The 15,858-nt window shown below is 52.5% G+C and overlaps 1 protein-coding gene across 1 annotated transcript in view; it reads right to left on the bottom strand.

Moving 5' to 3' along the window:
* Positions 1-10,049, bottom strand: part of EPHA8 (EPH receptor A8) — a 33,731-nt gene extending 23,682 nt beyond the window's left edge. Inside the window, exons 1-2 of the mRNA XM_035557510.2 lie at positions 9,990-10,049; positions 879-1,542 (exon numbers count right to left, since the gene is read on the bottom strand). Coding sequence (XP_035413403.2) covers positions 879-1,524 — 646 coding nt within the window. The 5' untranslated portion in view covers positions 1,525-1,542; positions 9,990-10,049. The remainder of the gene's footprint in view (positions 1-878; positions 1,543-9,989) is intronic.
* Positions 10,050-15,858: the final 5,809 nt, after the last annotated feature.

Genomic DNA, 15,858 nt, shown 5'->3' with positions numbered 1-15,858 from the left:
CTCCCTAAGACAAACGCTTCACTTAACACTTCCACGAAACTCAAACAAAGGACCCACGCTCTTATTTACAGAGGCAGAATGCTGCTCCCCTAAACACCTCTGATGAAGAAACCGAGAGCAAACAAAGCCGTGCGGAGGGCTCTCGCTGGGAGCCCCGTGCGCCGAGTTCTGTACACACACAGCCCCTTGCCAGCAGCGGCTCCCGGTGCTCGGCTGCTGTGGTCACCCCGTGTCCTTATCACAGTTTGTACAGTCGGCAGCTTGCAGCCTGCCCTGCAGCACAGAGGACCCCGGGGGAGGCTCCCTGCACCCCCAGACAGGAGGGCTCTGTGGCAGCCCCGGGGAGGGGTGATGGATGGACGTGATAAGCTTGTTTTGCACAGTTCTGTGCCTTTCTTTTTGCTTTCCTCTCTTTCAAACTGCCTGCCAAAGGGAGGTGAGCAATGGTGCACTTAGAAGAGACCAGAGGTGCATTTTGTTGGAGCGTGCCAGCATTCATCTCGGCACACAGCTGCTGGGGGCCCAGGGCTGGGACCTCTGGTAGGGAAGATGCCTCCCTGCAGTCAGGGCAGCCCCTGTCCTGAAGCCAGCCCCCATCCCAAAGCCAGCCCCTGTCCCAAAGCTGTGCCCTGTGCACCAAGAACTGTCACTGCCAGGCTCACAGGAGCTCCCCAGCAGCTTCCCAGTGGTACCCACGACCCTTTAGGTAAGCACCAAGAAGGCCAGCAAAGGCTTGGGCAGCTCTTGGCCCCCAAGGAGGCTGTCTTTCCATTTTTTATAAGCAGGCCTCTGCCCTCAGCCCTTCGCCCAAAGAAGCCAAGAGCTCCTCGCAGCCACCCCTCGCCTTGCAGGCACCGCTGGCAGGAATTGGGACTCACCCATGCAGGCATCCCGCTGCTCCTCGTAGCCAGCACTGCACACGCACTTCCCAATGGGCACCAACCATTCTCCTTCTGCACTGCAGTACATTTTGGGGGTGTCCCTCTCCTCCGAGTGCCCTACGCACTCTCCCCGCACTTCCACCAAGGAGGACGAGTCTGCCCCAGTCACAGCCTCGGAGAAGGATGCCAAATTCCTCACCATAGCCGGGCACTTCTTGTAGTACACCCGCACTGAAACGATGGCGATACAAGCGCCTATGTCCTGGAAGGCCAAGTAGAACCCCCTCTTGCTCAAGGGCCCCACACCCCGCACCTCCGTGTTCAGCTTCAGGCGCCTAACACCCAGGTCTACATTGGTGAAGCTCTCATCAGCTGCAATGGTGTCAATCTTCATAAACTGGCTCTCCCGGGTGCTGGTACCCAGGTCACGGTCAGACTCCAGGTAGTAGAGGTTGAAAGTCTCCTTGCAGGTGCCCAGAACACCTGGCATGCTGTTACAGTCCCGCAGCGTGAATTTGATCTCCGCATAGACCCGCCGCGCACCATCCCGTTGAACCCAGTTGGTCCGTAGCCAGTTGTTCTGGTTGGGGGTCATGACATTACAGACCTGGTAGGTGTGGATAGGGCTGAAAAACTCATCCATTTCATTGATTGAATCCCACTGCGAGACAGAGAGAAAATAGGTCATTCTACACAATCCTGGTGAACATGGGGCATGCAGGAGTCTGTGCCATCATCCACCCTGACAATCTCCCTCTGTCCTTGTTGCTGCATCTGGGTACGAGATCGTTGCCATCATAAGCCAAAGGAAAATGAGGATGAACAGACTATGAATGTGCCAACTTGGGCAACAGAGCCCACTCTGACACAGAGCTGGGTGAATTGCACCTGTGTTTGCAGAAAGGAATGCTTCCACAAGGGTGATCTGATGGCAGAAAACGAGAGTAATGTGTTTTTGGTGAAGGCATCTGGGCTGCTAGTCCTCCAGGCCTCCATGCTTGCAAGAGTAGCAGAAAAGTACCTGTGTGGTGCTCACCTAGGTCTCTTCTGATATGCGATCTCCATGCATAATAAGCCGAATGAACAGGTTTCCTGGTGAAGAATGAGGTTTGGGGTGCCTGCTGAAGGGTGAAGGAGAAGCATGCAGCAAACACAGGACTTCCAACAAGAAACAGGTCGAGGGGGCTCAGAGCAACGCTGCTCCCAGACAAGGCAGGGTCAGCAGGAACCTTCAGGGTAAGCCTACAGTGCTCAGACCAGCTGAGAGGCTGGACCGGGGGCAGGCTCTGGGAACCCAGGGGCTTACAACTTGACAGCTCTGGAGTTACATTCAGGAGCAGCAGGGAGAGTTTGGGGAGAGGATATTGGGGAACAGCAGATTGCAGCAAGCAGGACTGTGATGGAGGGATGGCGTGGGGAGTCACTGGGTGAGTGAGGAGAGGACAGGGACATTTGTGTCACCCAGGGAGGGATGTTAAGCAGTTTTGAATGACAAGACGTGAAAAGAAGCACTGAGATTTTGGATACAGATGAACTCTGTAGTTGAGGGAGATGCCTGAACTTAGGTATTGGGGGCTATCAGACACTTCTGGGGGCTTGCTCTTGCCCCACAGTTCACCCTCTCCACCCCTACCAAACCCTCACCAGGACCCACAGCCCTTCCATTCTCTGGGGGCTTCCCACTAACTGTTCAGCCCATGCCCATCTTCCAAGCAGGTAACCGTATCACATCCCCCATGGAGCAGTCCAGGACCCCTGAATTCTTCTTATGGGAGAAGAAGGAAGTAAAAAAAAAGAGCAGAGATTTTTGGACCTCAGGAAACAAGCAAAGCTCCAGCAGCAGGGCACAGATCAGGAAAACAAATCTTTCAAGCACCAGCACAAATACACTAAAATAAAGCTCTGGGCTTGTGGCAAAAATGGTGTTTTGTCATGCAAGTGTTGACCTGGGGCTCATGACAGATGCAAAATCAACAGCAGCTAAGAACTAAGGAGCCTGATCCTCAGCACAGAGGGAATAAGCCTGAAGACTTCACCTTGGTGTGTGCAAGAGCAGGTGAGGATGCGGATCTGCCATGACAGCCTTGCTACGTGGCCACCAGCACTGCAGGGACATGGGGGCAGGGGGGACTCACACCTACAGAGTGCAAGAGGCATTGAAAAGACTTATCAACAATATTTGTAAGACACTTCTTCCTTCTCCCTTCTTAGATAGGAAATTCCTTCCTCATTTAACCCCCTTGACCTGTGCTTCCTGTGGAGGAGGCCTTCTGGTGACTTCTGCTAGTGCTGGGGTGATCAGAGCAGTTGTTTCAGTGATGTACATCTTCAAAACTCCCCCAGCATCTCACCTCTAGGAGAAAACTCCACTTCTCACTCCTATCGAGCTCAAAGCAGCCTGAAAAAGGCAGCAGTACCAGGTGCAGACCTCAACAAAAACTTGTTCAGAGGGGACTATGCTGGCAAAGGATGTGAAAGTCAAGCCACTGTCAGGAGAAAAAAAGGATTTCTGGTTCTTTTAAAAAATTTATCTCCTGAATTCCAGAAATGCCTGAGTTCGTTCAGGCACTGCCTGGCTGGTAGACCACCCAGGACCTGTTCTGCACCCCAGCACACAGGCAGACAACACAGAAAGGGGCCAGGATACCTGCTCGGCCTTGCTGGAGGGGCAAGCTGTGCCTGTGAACGACAACCCTCGCACAGCCCTGCCATGCACTGCAGCACTGCGGAGGGTGTGGAGATCGTTGTCACAATTAATTGAGCACAAATTAACACAGCATCTGTTTCCTGTCTTTTCCCTGCCGAGTCCCCTGGGAAATGAGGCAGAACTGCACATAGGAGGAGGCGCACGGGGCACAGGCATTGCTGAGAGCAGCAGTGGGGATGCTCCCCACATTGCGCCAGCAAAGCCAGTGGGGCTCGTGGCTCTCCAGCAGCGCCTGACAAGGGTAAGAAGAGGTTACTGCATGCACTGAAATGCCTTGGTGTCCAGTTGGTGCATTGTCTTGGGGTCTCCAGCACCATCAGCCATTCATTTCTATTCCAAATCTGACCAACAAGATGGTGTTCGTGACCATGGGACCAGGGTGTCCCATGTGGTGCTGCTGGAACTGGAACCTTCCTCACCACCAGCAGAGAGCAGGGAGTTAAACGCCCATCTCCAAGCACCAGCAACAACTGGCATCCCCCCAGGGTTGAAAACTCAGAGAGTTTGCATCTGCAGCATCACTCTTTCAAATTTTGTGCTTGTTTTCACATTGTCTGGACTGTCAGCTCTTTCTTTGGGTCATACACAGCACTGTGGGATCCCAGCCTGAGATGGGCCTGGTCTATGTGGCAATGCTCTGCCCCCAGTGGAAACACATGGAGGGAGGCCTGGAAGCCACGGGCCCAGACGTGGCTGCAAGGCAATGCCAGTTCCACAAGCTCTGCCAGGACCTGCCAGGCAGGCAGAGCGATTCGGGATGGAAAGACCTGCTTCAGAAGTCCCACAACTTGAAGAGGTTTCCTCTTCACCTTCAGCTTTTATAGCGAGCTCCTTCTCCATCGGCCTGCAGCGGCCTGGGGACAGTGATGCCATGGGCCCTGTGCCTGCTCCCGGCCTCCCACCCTGCCAGCCTCCGCCAGCTCTTGGCTGCCAGTTTGAAGCAGCTTTTATTAAAACAAGCTTAGCCCGGCCCCCATCACTGCGATAAGATCCCCTAGCGAGACGGAAATGAGGACATCATAATTAACGTGGTGAGCACATGGGTGTGTATGTGCTGGGGGGGGGCACGACTACATCTGTATTCAGGGGCCTGCCTAATAGTTTAAATTAAAGTCAACGCATGTTCTAAAAAAAAAAAAGAAAAAAAAGATTATGAAAGGCAAAAGATGCAAACACCAGATATCTGGTTGGCTGAGCAAGGTCTTAGAAGTCTCCCAGGGCCTGTACAGTGCAGCGGAGTGGGGAGGAGGAGGAGAAGCAGAGGGGTACAAGCATGCAATGAGGGGCTGCATCCCCTGGGAGAAGGAGCTCGGCCTCTTGCTGTGCCCACACCCTGGCCAGAAGGAGCCAAGGGTCGAAGCCTCCAGGGCCCTGGGACAGCTTTCAGGAGGGACACAGAGTCTTCCTGACTTTGCAAAGCTGCCACCAGGATATCCAGCCCTTCCCTTTGTCCCAAGAGCAAGCACTGAACTGCAGTGCTCCCCAGGAGCTGCTGAGTCCCTTGCACTACTGTCACAGGGAGAGAAAAAAGAGAAGGACATTATTGCAGCTATAAATCATTAGATGGGGGGTGTTAATGGAGATAATCCCATGAAATCAGTCACTGCTATGGCTAAGGAGGGATTTGTTTGGCGGCTAACTACCCTGAGCTTCACTGCAGGTGATTAACTCCTGGTAGTGACCAACGTCTGGGGAATTAACAATAACACAACATTTACTGAACAAGCACCAGGAGATGAGCTTTTATCTCAATTACCTGTTTAAATCTTTATTTTCCAATGTTCCATTCTTACCCATTTCTTTTTTAAAGAAAATGTGGTTTGCCGCAGCTATAGCGTGATGGTATTCCACCAGGCAAAGAGGCTCTGGATCGGAAAAGAAACCCATGGAAATGGTACAAGGGCACCAAAGGGTCAGAGGACAGAAGACTTAGTCCCAGGCAGATGGGAGAGCCCCAATACCTTTTGGTGCTCCTAGGAGGCAGCCAGGACACTGGATGGGGATCTCAATGGCATGTACACAGCACAGCTCGGACTGGAGCCCTGGTGAGCAAGGTGAGCTCAGAGCAAAGGGACGGCCTGCTCCAAGCACTGTGACAGAGCTGGCAGTCAGACCTTGTCTGTCCAAGCCATGCACTAGCTATTGGCTGCAGGACCAGAGTCAGGCTCTCTTCCTGGACATTTTAGCAGAAAGACCAAGGCCTCACCTTCAGAAACATCCCCTTCTGCATACAGTTTGCTCTGCAAACAGTTCAGTCCCAGGGAGTTCAGAGCAGTGCCTTACATCAGCACGAAATCCCCATCCATGATGTGCAAACACTGCTGAGAGACCATCCTACAGGCAGAAATGTGCTGTCTGTGCTCCCAGCTGGTTATTTAAGTAAAGGCTGTGGGGGTGATGGAAGGGGCAGCAGGGAAGTCAGGGCTGTATGGGGGGACTTTCTCTGGCACTCAAGGTGCTTCCACTATAATTAGGTTTTGCAAGGCATCATTCAGGCTCCTTAGATATCCTGTGTCTGAGCAAAATCATTTCCTGTTTGACTTTGTAAATCAAAGTAGACGATACAATAATTATTAGTAATATGTTGACTTATCTCATCAGCATTTTAATTAGTCAGTAGAAAAGCAATTTGCAAAGGGGCCGATCAGGCTCCCTCTGATCCAGCGGGTCACGTGCCAAGCAAGGAGAGGGGAAAGAAGGGCACTGGGGCACTGGGGCATTTTGCTGGAGAGAGCTGGCAAAGCGGAGGCACAGAAGGAGCAGAGGCAGCCTCTTTGACAGCAGCGATAAGAGTCTGATTTTCAATGCGAAGGGAATTGTTCTGGGGACGGAGTGGGCTGCAAAGCTCCTGGGAGCCCTTTGAAGTCATAATTGAGAGGAACCGCAGCCTGCAGGATGGGGATGCTCCCCATGACCCTTCCGCTCACTGCACGTGTCTTGGCGTAGAGGTGAGGGGGGACGCAATTAAACCTCTGAGCAGCTATTACAGCCAATTACCCCTCAGTCAATTAACTGGCAAGAGCAAATGTCAAAACAGGCCGTGCATGCCTCCCTGATGGCTTGACGCTCCCCAGGGCCAGCAGCACTGCTGACCCTCAGCTGTGCCCAGTGCTACCAGCCCCCTGCTCCTCTGCCCCTGCTGGCCACAGCCAACCCAGAGAGGAAAATCTTTCCTGTAAGGCAGGTTCACCTTGTCCAAACATGTGATGAAAACATCAGGACTTCACAAGCTGCCATTGTAAAGTGTAACTGCAGCATGCTTCCAGTTATGCACTTCTGATGCTTTGGATCATGCCCTGCCTGTGCACCAGGATCTCTGCATCCAGAAGAGGAAACCTCTCCTGACATGTCCAGGAAGCCCAGAGAGGCATGACAGGACCTGCAGGTGCCAGGAAAGCAAGCTGTAAAACGTTCAGGATAGAGCTAGCTGTCACAGAACCCCTTCTTAAGCCCCTCAGGAGTGGGAATGGGGATCTGTGCTGTTCAGTGCCAAGCAAACCCCCAGGCAGAGTTACCCACCTCCCCACTGTCACCCCTGTGGTGACAGGGCTCACACAGAGCACGAGAAAGGAGAAGTGGGTAAAGCAAACACAAGTTTGCTTTCAGCCAGGGAGCCAGAGCCAGCAATGCCACCCCTTGGTGGGAGGTTGCTGTGACAGGTGTCTTTCTGTCCCTGGACAGAGCAGAGACACTGAAGGGAAATCCCAAAACCCAAGGAGACCTGCACACTCAAGCACCCAGCTCAAGCAGGACAGCCAGCAAGGAAAGGTAACACTGGGGGAGAACTGCCACCTCTTTTGCAGCAGGAGTAACTGAATTAAGGACGTGACAGCAAGAAGAAGGGACCCCAAGTAAAATGTGGCTTCACAGTTCACCATCTCCATAACCAGACCAGCAACTGGGCTCAACCCAGCTGTAACAGCCCAGGGCTGCCAGAGTTGCAGCACACCACAGTGGGCAGTCCCAGGGACACCAGAGGTGTGTCTGGACTGCTCTTGAGGTGCTGACAAGCAAACTCAGGCCCTTTCCCAGAGCAGAGATCAGGCCAGGCTTGGACCCAGGTGGTACCAAGCTACCAAGTCTGAATCACCCAGCCTCTCTCCCCTGAATCCAAACTCTGCTGCAAGGGCACCTCAGGATGCAGACAAATCATTGGCACTGGTAGCGGGTACCCCACAGCAGTAAACCATCCTACCTCCTTTTGTGGTGATGGCAGCTGGTTCCAAGTGCAAATTTACTACCCAAAAAGCATCTGGAGCTGAAGGACCAGCAGGAGGGTAAAAGAATGAGATGCTCTTTCAAGATGATGCAGTGCAATGGCCCATGGAGAAAGAAACAGGCCAGACAAATGTTCAGAGAAGCCATTAAAACAGCCAGTTGGAAAAATATATGCAAAGTTCTCTGTGCAAGAATGTCACATCAAAACCCAGGCACCCTCCTAGAAGGTGTTCAGGTCAGTTTTCACATAGCTGTGTGCTCATCGTCTCCACAAAAAGGTCATGAATTGGGCAAAAGCACAGGGTAAGTGAAGAGTGGAGTTACCCCATGGCTTACGTAGGACTTTTAGGAGGACACAAAACCACAAGATGTCCAAGAGGTGGTTTAAGACTAGTGTTTTTTAATTAACATTCCATGGGAGAAAAAAGCTTAGGCACTATACAAGACTATTTTTTATTTTTTTATTTTTTGGCATCCAGTATTATCAGTTGTTAATAAACATCACCAAAATGCTGACTTCAGGTATGAGTTAGCATTCAGGACTTGCTGTTAAAGGGCTGCTGGGCATCTGCTGCAGTGCGAGTGAGCAGCATAGCAGCGACTGCCCTGCGAGCCTGTCCCAGCGTCCTGCGGTCACACACAGCACTACACCTGACAGTCCTAACAGGCCAGCTGTCTGCCATCTCAGGGCCCTTGAATGCATCCCCTGGCTTTGCAGATCTGCAGTACAGACAGCGGCATGTGAACCCGTCATGGCAGTCCCTGACGTGCTGGGAAAGGGGCACATGCAGGCTCAGTCTCCCAGGGAGATGTCTGCTCCAGGAGTGCAAGGTCCTGCACTCCCACGTACCCACATGTCCCCAGGAGGCCTAGGCCAGCCAGCTCAGGCAGATTCCTGGCCAATGCCAGCCTGTGCGTGACCGCCCAGAGGACAACAGCTCCACCACCCAAGCGAAGGCAGAACAGGATTCGGTGGCTGGAAACCAAAGCTGAGCAAATCCACACAGCGGTGGGTTTTTAACAGCGACCTTTTAACGTGTTGGAAGGACTCACCATGGGATATGGAGGATTTACCACCACTGGCAATTTGGAATCAAGGACAAATTTTCTAAAAGCTAGGCTTTTCTCAAATGTGAGCTAATTGACTTGTGAAGGCCTGTATTTATGCAAGAGATTACATCATGTTAGCTCCGTGGTCCCCTCTGACCTTAGATCTCTGAATCTATTATATTTCCAAGACAGTCATAATTGCAACAGCTAACTGCTAAAATTAGAGCTGAGTTAATGATTTAACATATTTACATATATGATAATGTCTGATATAAATCTCATCATTGTTATTATTATGAACTCACAGTTCTGATCACTCCTCCTCAAACAGACAGCACAAGGACTGAAAGTCTCAAGCAACAGATCAATGAAAATGATTAGAGGCCTGGGAAGATTTCTGTAGGAGGCGGAATTGAAAAGATTAGCACCATTTAGTTCAGAGAGCGAATGAAAAAGAGTGGATGTGAAAAATCAATGCAACAGCAAAAGCTAGGAAGGCACCCTGACTTCGCACATTTTGTGTATGCAGTAAGCCACACTATGCCTTGCAGTTGGTTCTGTGTGTATTTATGGAATTTCTTCTGTTCACTAAATCAATGAGAAAAAAAAAATCCTTACAGCCAGGTCACTTCCATCTGAAACTCACATTTACAATTTAAAGAAAGCTGCTGTAGAAAACCTGGCCATGGAAATGCAAGTGAAGAGAACATGTGGGGAGGATCCAGCCAGCATAGCTGGCAGGCTGGCTTCACCTAGGATGAGGTGACTGGCTTAGCATTCCTCCTGGCCATGCTGTGGGGCTGTGCATTTACATCCCCATTCCCAATGAGAAATCAGCTACATGGATGCTCTCCTGCCCTGTTGGCCCAGTTCCCCCAGCGAACTCTTCCAATTACAGACAGTTCAGAGCTTCCCAGTCATTTTAGGTTGTTCCTCCTGTTGCTTCCCCAGTACAGCAAGGAACAGGAGGCTTCTCAGCATGAGTGCTCCCTGGGCAACCCAACTCTGGAGTTCCCTGGGGGCGGCAAATACCTTAGAGCTCAGGGTCAGGTGGCAACCTGGTCCATCCACCCTGCCAGTGGTCACCCATCCTCCTATTGTCCCCCACATGCCAACAGCCGCTTCATACTTACCCCATGTGAGGGATAAGTCAGCCAGCCCCAGTCCCCTGGGATCGTTGACGTGTCTAGCAAGTTCACTGGAAAACACAGGAACAAAACACTGCATTAGACAGCTTGCACTCCGTCCCCTAAAGCAAGGGACCAAACCACCACAACGTGCCAGTCCTTGCACCCCGATTGTCCCTTGCACACACTGTGAGGCTGAGACATCTTCTTGTTACTGGCAGAGACCTGCTTGGCTGCAGCTCATCAACAAATGCTGTTCCCCGGAGCTGCTGGGATGGGGCAGAGCTGGGCTGGGGCTGTATCCGTACCCGCAGTACGACTAAGTGGCGTGCCCTTTTGGAGAAGAGGGGGCTCCAAACAACAGGTTAAAGAGCAGAGGGGAACTGGGGTAACGAAAGACAAGAATCAGGTTGTCCACCAGGTCCACCCTTGGCCAGTGCCCACACAACTGGGCCATCCTTTCTCATTGGGACACTGCTCCACTGGTGGCTCTGCCGAGCCCTTTCAGCTCATTTCCCTCCTGGCAGAACTGGTTTGAAGTTTGTGCTCCAGCATCCGCTGTAATCGCGCACCGCAGTGCCTGCCTCCGGCACAAAGGGACCCCCCCCCCACAATCCTGGCTGACACTGCACTGGAGACCACGGGGGAAGGACTGAGTGAGGAGGCCCATCAAAGCCACCCCTTCAAAAGCCCTGCTGCCACCAGGAGCCCAGCGTAACGAGGAGACACAAGGCGAGGGAAATGGTTTCAGCAGGGGAACACTCGGGGATGACTTTGAGCATGTTCAGGAGCTTCCCACTGAGACCCATGTGGTGTCAGCAGGGGGAGGACAGTGGGGCACCATGGCTTGGCTGCATGCATGGGGTGTGCTGCCCCTGAATGCCATCTGCTCTGTGTGCCACCCATGAGCCCCCCACCCAGGTTCTCCAGTATCAGGCAAAGGAAACTTCATCACTGCCTTGTAAAACCCTGAGCCTGCTCCAGCTCCTTCATACACCTGATCAGACCTGGTCCAGAGGAGGGCCACAAGGATGACCAGAGGGCTGGAGCACCTCTCCTATGAAGAGAGGCTGAGAGAGATGGAGATGTCCAGCCTGGAGAAGAGAAGGCTCTGGAGAAACCTTACAGTGGCCTTATAAAGGGGGCCTACAGTCCCTGGAGAAGGACTCTGGCGGTCCCTGGAGAGAACTGGCGATCTCTCTTGAAACGAAATGTTCTTTAAGATCCCTTCCAGCCCAAACCATTCTATGGTTCCATGCAGGGTGCTTCCAAGACCCACGACCTTGCTTAGCTCTTGGTGAAGGAGACTAGGCCCCAGCTCCAGGCTGCAGACCTGGAGGGGACAGAGGCTCAGGAGCGGGTGCCAGTGAGGTGCCCCAGCCCCTGAAAGTGAGTGCAGCGGGTGCAGACCACAGCTGAGCCCGTGCCTTGCCGCCCCTTGCCCAGCACCAGCTCCACCAGCTCCAGAGCCCACCAGTGCCTCCAGTTTTCCCAGAGCTCCCTGCCCTGTGGCCACCCAGCAAGGCCAGGCCCAGCCTGGGTGCCATGTCCCTCCTGGCTGTCCCTCCAACACCCCTGTGGGCATTCAGTGGGGCTGGCAGGCCGTGGCTCAGCTGCACCCCAGGCTCTGGAAGGAATGTGGTCTCGGCAGCCTGTCGTGGGGGGGACAGGGCACATTGGGGCAGCAGCTCCAGCCCCAGCTCCGTGTGAAGCGGGCCCCAGCAGCTGGAGGAACGGGTGCCACTTTCATTTACTATTACCAGGCAGGGAAGGAAAGGGGGGAGAAAGAAGCAGGGACGTGAGCTGGCTGTGAAACACCCGGACGTCATGCTCCTGACAGAGCAGATTAGGAGCTTTTGAGGCATTTATTAATGTTAGCAGAACAATTTGAAAGAATTTCCAGGGTTTCTTGTGTGACTTCATTGGCCCAACAGCAGGCCGAGCCCCTCCGCTCGCTGCAAGGCGCTGCTCCAACTGCTAGAGAGGCCCCTTGCCCTCAGCACGGCGTAATTACCTCGGAGATCTCAAATCCATTTTTATTTGTTATTGTTAATCTGAAGATTTTCTGCCTATTTTCCCTGGGTAATTCGCCCAGCGGGAGCCTGGGCTGTGGAGTTTCCCCGCTCACAGCGCCGGAGCACGGTGCCGGCGACCCTCAGCAGGCTGGCTGCATTTGCAGCCCCGCTCCCCGCCGGGGTCTCTGCACCCCCTTTCCCACGCCGTGACACACGGAGGTGGGCACGGCTGAGCCTCACTGCAGAACGGGATCTCCAGGCAGCGCCAGGAGCCTGCACAAGCAGGAGAGCACACTGCCGTGGAGGGATGCTCGCCAGGCTCCTCGGTGCGGTGCTACGTGGGTGCTAGCGAGCCCTGGGGCTCTGGGACAGAGCCACACAGACCCGGCTCGCCTGCTGCTAGTTCTGGAGGTGGTTAGCAGCACCCCATCCCATAGCGTGGGTCATTTGGCTGTCACCCAGCCTCACACACAGGAAGGAGCTGCCTCCTTTCAGGTGCTTCAATGCAAAAACAGCTACACAGACATGCAATCCCTGCCATGCTCCTGTGGAGTGGATTACTCGTGCCTCTTTGCAGGAAGAGGGATAAAATATTGCTTTTATTCCTTGGTAAGTGGTTCAGCCAAGTGCACAGGAGTCCTACACATTAAGCCCACTGCAGTGGGCAAATATAAAAGGCATTCCCTGTCCTGGAGCATTAAGTTACCGTAAAGCAAACACGTATCTGTGCACATGAAGAACCACCTAGCATCACTGTCACACGCCGTGCTCAGATATGGGGAAGTCAATACTCCACTGGTACAAGAGCAAGTGAACTCTTAGACAAGCATGTCACTGCCACATGCCACAGCTCACACATAATGACAGCAGGAATGCCACACGCTGCTTTTGACGCTTGAAGCGTGGTCCCTGCCCAGAGCACCACAGGGAGCTGTGCCATGGTCCTCCCAGCACTGAGCTCCAGCCCTAACTACAGAGCTTGTGCCAGGGGAATGGCTTGCTCAGTTGGCAGAGGCGTTCTCAGCAGAGAAGCAAAGCCTTTAGCAGCTCCCCAGGCGGGCTCCTTCCCAAATCCCAACCGGCCATTCAGGGAAAGGACCCGGACCAAATAAACGTGGCACTTTTGCCTTCCCATAGGAGACCGGACGGCACGCACTCCAGGTTTCCCCAGGAGGCTGACCTGTAAAGGGAACCTGCTGCCCTGCAAGCAACAAGAGCCCCAACCAGCACCCAGCAGGTGACGTCCCAGCTTCTGTCGCTTCCCTGGGGGCCAGCGTGCAGAAGCAGCTCACCCTTGGTGCAGGAGCACAAGCAAGATCTCCACAAAGGACTCCTTTCAGACTAAATATTTCTCAGAAAATGTGCTGGTTTGGGAGATCTCTCTCCTACAGCTGGGTAATTCTGTTTGATGTTATGGACTGTCTGCACATATCAGTCTCAAACTGCAAGCTCCATTTTTTTTGCTGAGCACCATTTTGATTTTCACTATTCTGTGCCTTGGCTTTGACTCGCTGTATTGAGCCAAAACACCAGGAGGTGTCAGGGGGAATTCTTGCACTGATGGAATAGCTGTCAAGACTGATTGCCCGTTCAAATGGAAGCACCTAAGGAGCAAGCAGGTTGCTTCCCCAGTGCAAACTGGACTCCGGAGCTGGAGTCTCATGCAGGGGAGACCTACTTGCTCCTTTGAAAAGTTGTGCCATGTAACGTTGTGTGATTAGTGCACGTTACAACTCCACACATGCAAATTATTCAGGAGTCAAAGAGTAGATACATGTATATGTATGTATATGCGTATATATATTTATTTACACCATCATCTTCATTCACATATATATCTGCATCCATATTTGTATCCATACTCATATCTCCCAAATTCTAACCACCACTTGAGATGAGCGAGGAAGCTGAGGCAGGGACCAGCACCCAGGGAACATGCATTTTGCCTCAGTCGTTTTGCATCTCTTGCACTGCTTAAAGAGGGAGCACTCAGAAATCCTTCTCAACATTTGGGCTGGTGACCACAGTTCCTGCAGGGACGCGTTATGTCCCAGTACACCCAGCAGTCCCAGTGCAAGAGCTGCGCTGGGGGAGCTGCTGATGTGCAGAGGCTGAGACCTGCAGCCTGCCTGGGGGTGCGCAGAGTGATGGGGGCACGAGGTGGGGGTGGCACGCTGGGGGCTCAGCCTCCACAAATCAGTGGGGGACCAAAGAGGGCTCTGAGCTCCCTCGCTAATAGTTAACCCGCTCCAGTCCTCACTCTAATTACTCCACCTTTTCCCTCCCAGGCGGCAGGCTTTGTAGCGCAGGCGTGGGGAGGAAGGGTCAGTGGGAGCAGCCCTGTTCCCTTGGGCTTCAGTTCCTCTCCATCACAACTTCAAAGGCCTCCCAAGATTCACAGCAAGGCTCTTCCCACCCGCCGCAACAACGCCTTTTGCATCGATAATTAAACTCTTAGCAGCACGGTGAGTTGCTCCTGCTCTCTGCTACCCGACGACTGGTGGGCTCAGCCTGCACAGCCCCACACAGGTCCGCCTGCCCCACGCCACCCCACGGCCACAGCCTGCTCAGTGGGGGCACAAGGCAGGAAGGGCTAACCTCAGCAGGGAGAGTAACCTCAGCGGGGAGAGCCATGGGGCTATGGGGAAGGGGCAGGGAGAGGCTCCCTGGCAGGAGGGGAACAAGTGCCAACGGCATTCATTTCCCGTAATCTCGCGCAGGACTTTGAAGGGGCAGGTGGGGCCAGGACGGGTCAGCTATTTGTATCCCACCAATTAATCCACCAGCCTGCTGAACAGCCAGCTGTGACCTTTCCAAAACTGGGGGGGGGGGGGTTGGGCGCGGGCAAAACCACACGACAAAACTGTGTCTTACTTCCTCATTGCATCGGGGAGAGACGGGACGGGATGCTTCGCTTTCAGGCTCCCCCTTCCCAGCACAGCAGTCACTGGCTGGCACAGGAGGTAGCATCAGGGCAGTGCTTTGTGCCAGACCCGCGTGGGTTTTGTGAGGCAGCCGCTTGTCCACGAGGCTGTGTGCACGGAGGGCACAGCAGCGAGGACGCTCACACCAGGAACCCACTGGCTCCACTGCCCAGACAGAAAAATTAGGAAAACATTGCAGGTAAATATAAAAGATGTCACCAAGTCCATCAAGAACACAGGATTTCCACAGTTCTGGAAATTCCAGCACCAGGCTGAAAAAAATATATGTATATTAAAAAGAAAAATGTTCAAACTATTGTTATGAAAAAGCAGTGCTGGGTTTGGATGTGCCCTAGTTCCCATCTCAGGATTTCTTGTCAGACCTATGGATTATTGCTGTGGACTTCCTGTATTTAATTTTATATATATTTTTTTACTGCATCAGGAGCAGTAATGCCCATAAGGACTGCCCAGAGGGTCACCCATTTTCAATATACCGGGAGCAGGAAATACTTTCATGTAGGAAGAAAGCTTGTTTGTTCAATCAGTGCTAACAAAAAGCCACAGTTCAGGTTTTAAAAATAAAATGATCAACCTGATCCTTCCAGACCCTGCGTGATATCACGTAAGATAATGTACAGTGCAAGAGCATAACCTGTGGTAGGACTGAGATGTTGTGAAATAATATAAAAAAGAAAAAATAAAAGAATTGAAATAAAATACTAAAAATAAAGTATTTCCAAGCCTAAAAATCTTGAAATTCAAGGGCAGGTTTTTTTTTCCCAGAAAAAAAAAAAAAGAAACATCAAACACCAAAAAACAACAACAACAAAAAAAGTTATCTCTCAAAAATATAGGTGAGAAAATATAGACATAAAATGATCGTGTTTCTTACTCGGTTTGAGACTCCTGGTGCTTGTGTGCAGTGGGACACCG

Source organism: Cygnus atratus, chromosome 21, assembly GCF_013377495.2.
Source record: "Cygnus atratus isolate AKBS03 ecotype Queensland, Australia chromosome 21, CAtr_DNAZoo_HiC_assembly, whole genome shotgun sequence".
Taxonomy (NCBI): Eukaryota; Metazoa; Chordata; class Aves; order Anseriformes; family Anatidae; genus Cygnus; species Cygnus atratus.
This window is presented reverse-complemented; position numbering and strand designations above follow the sequence as displayed.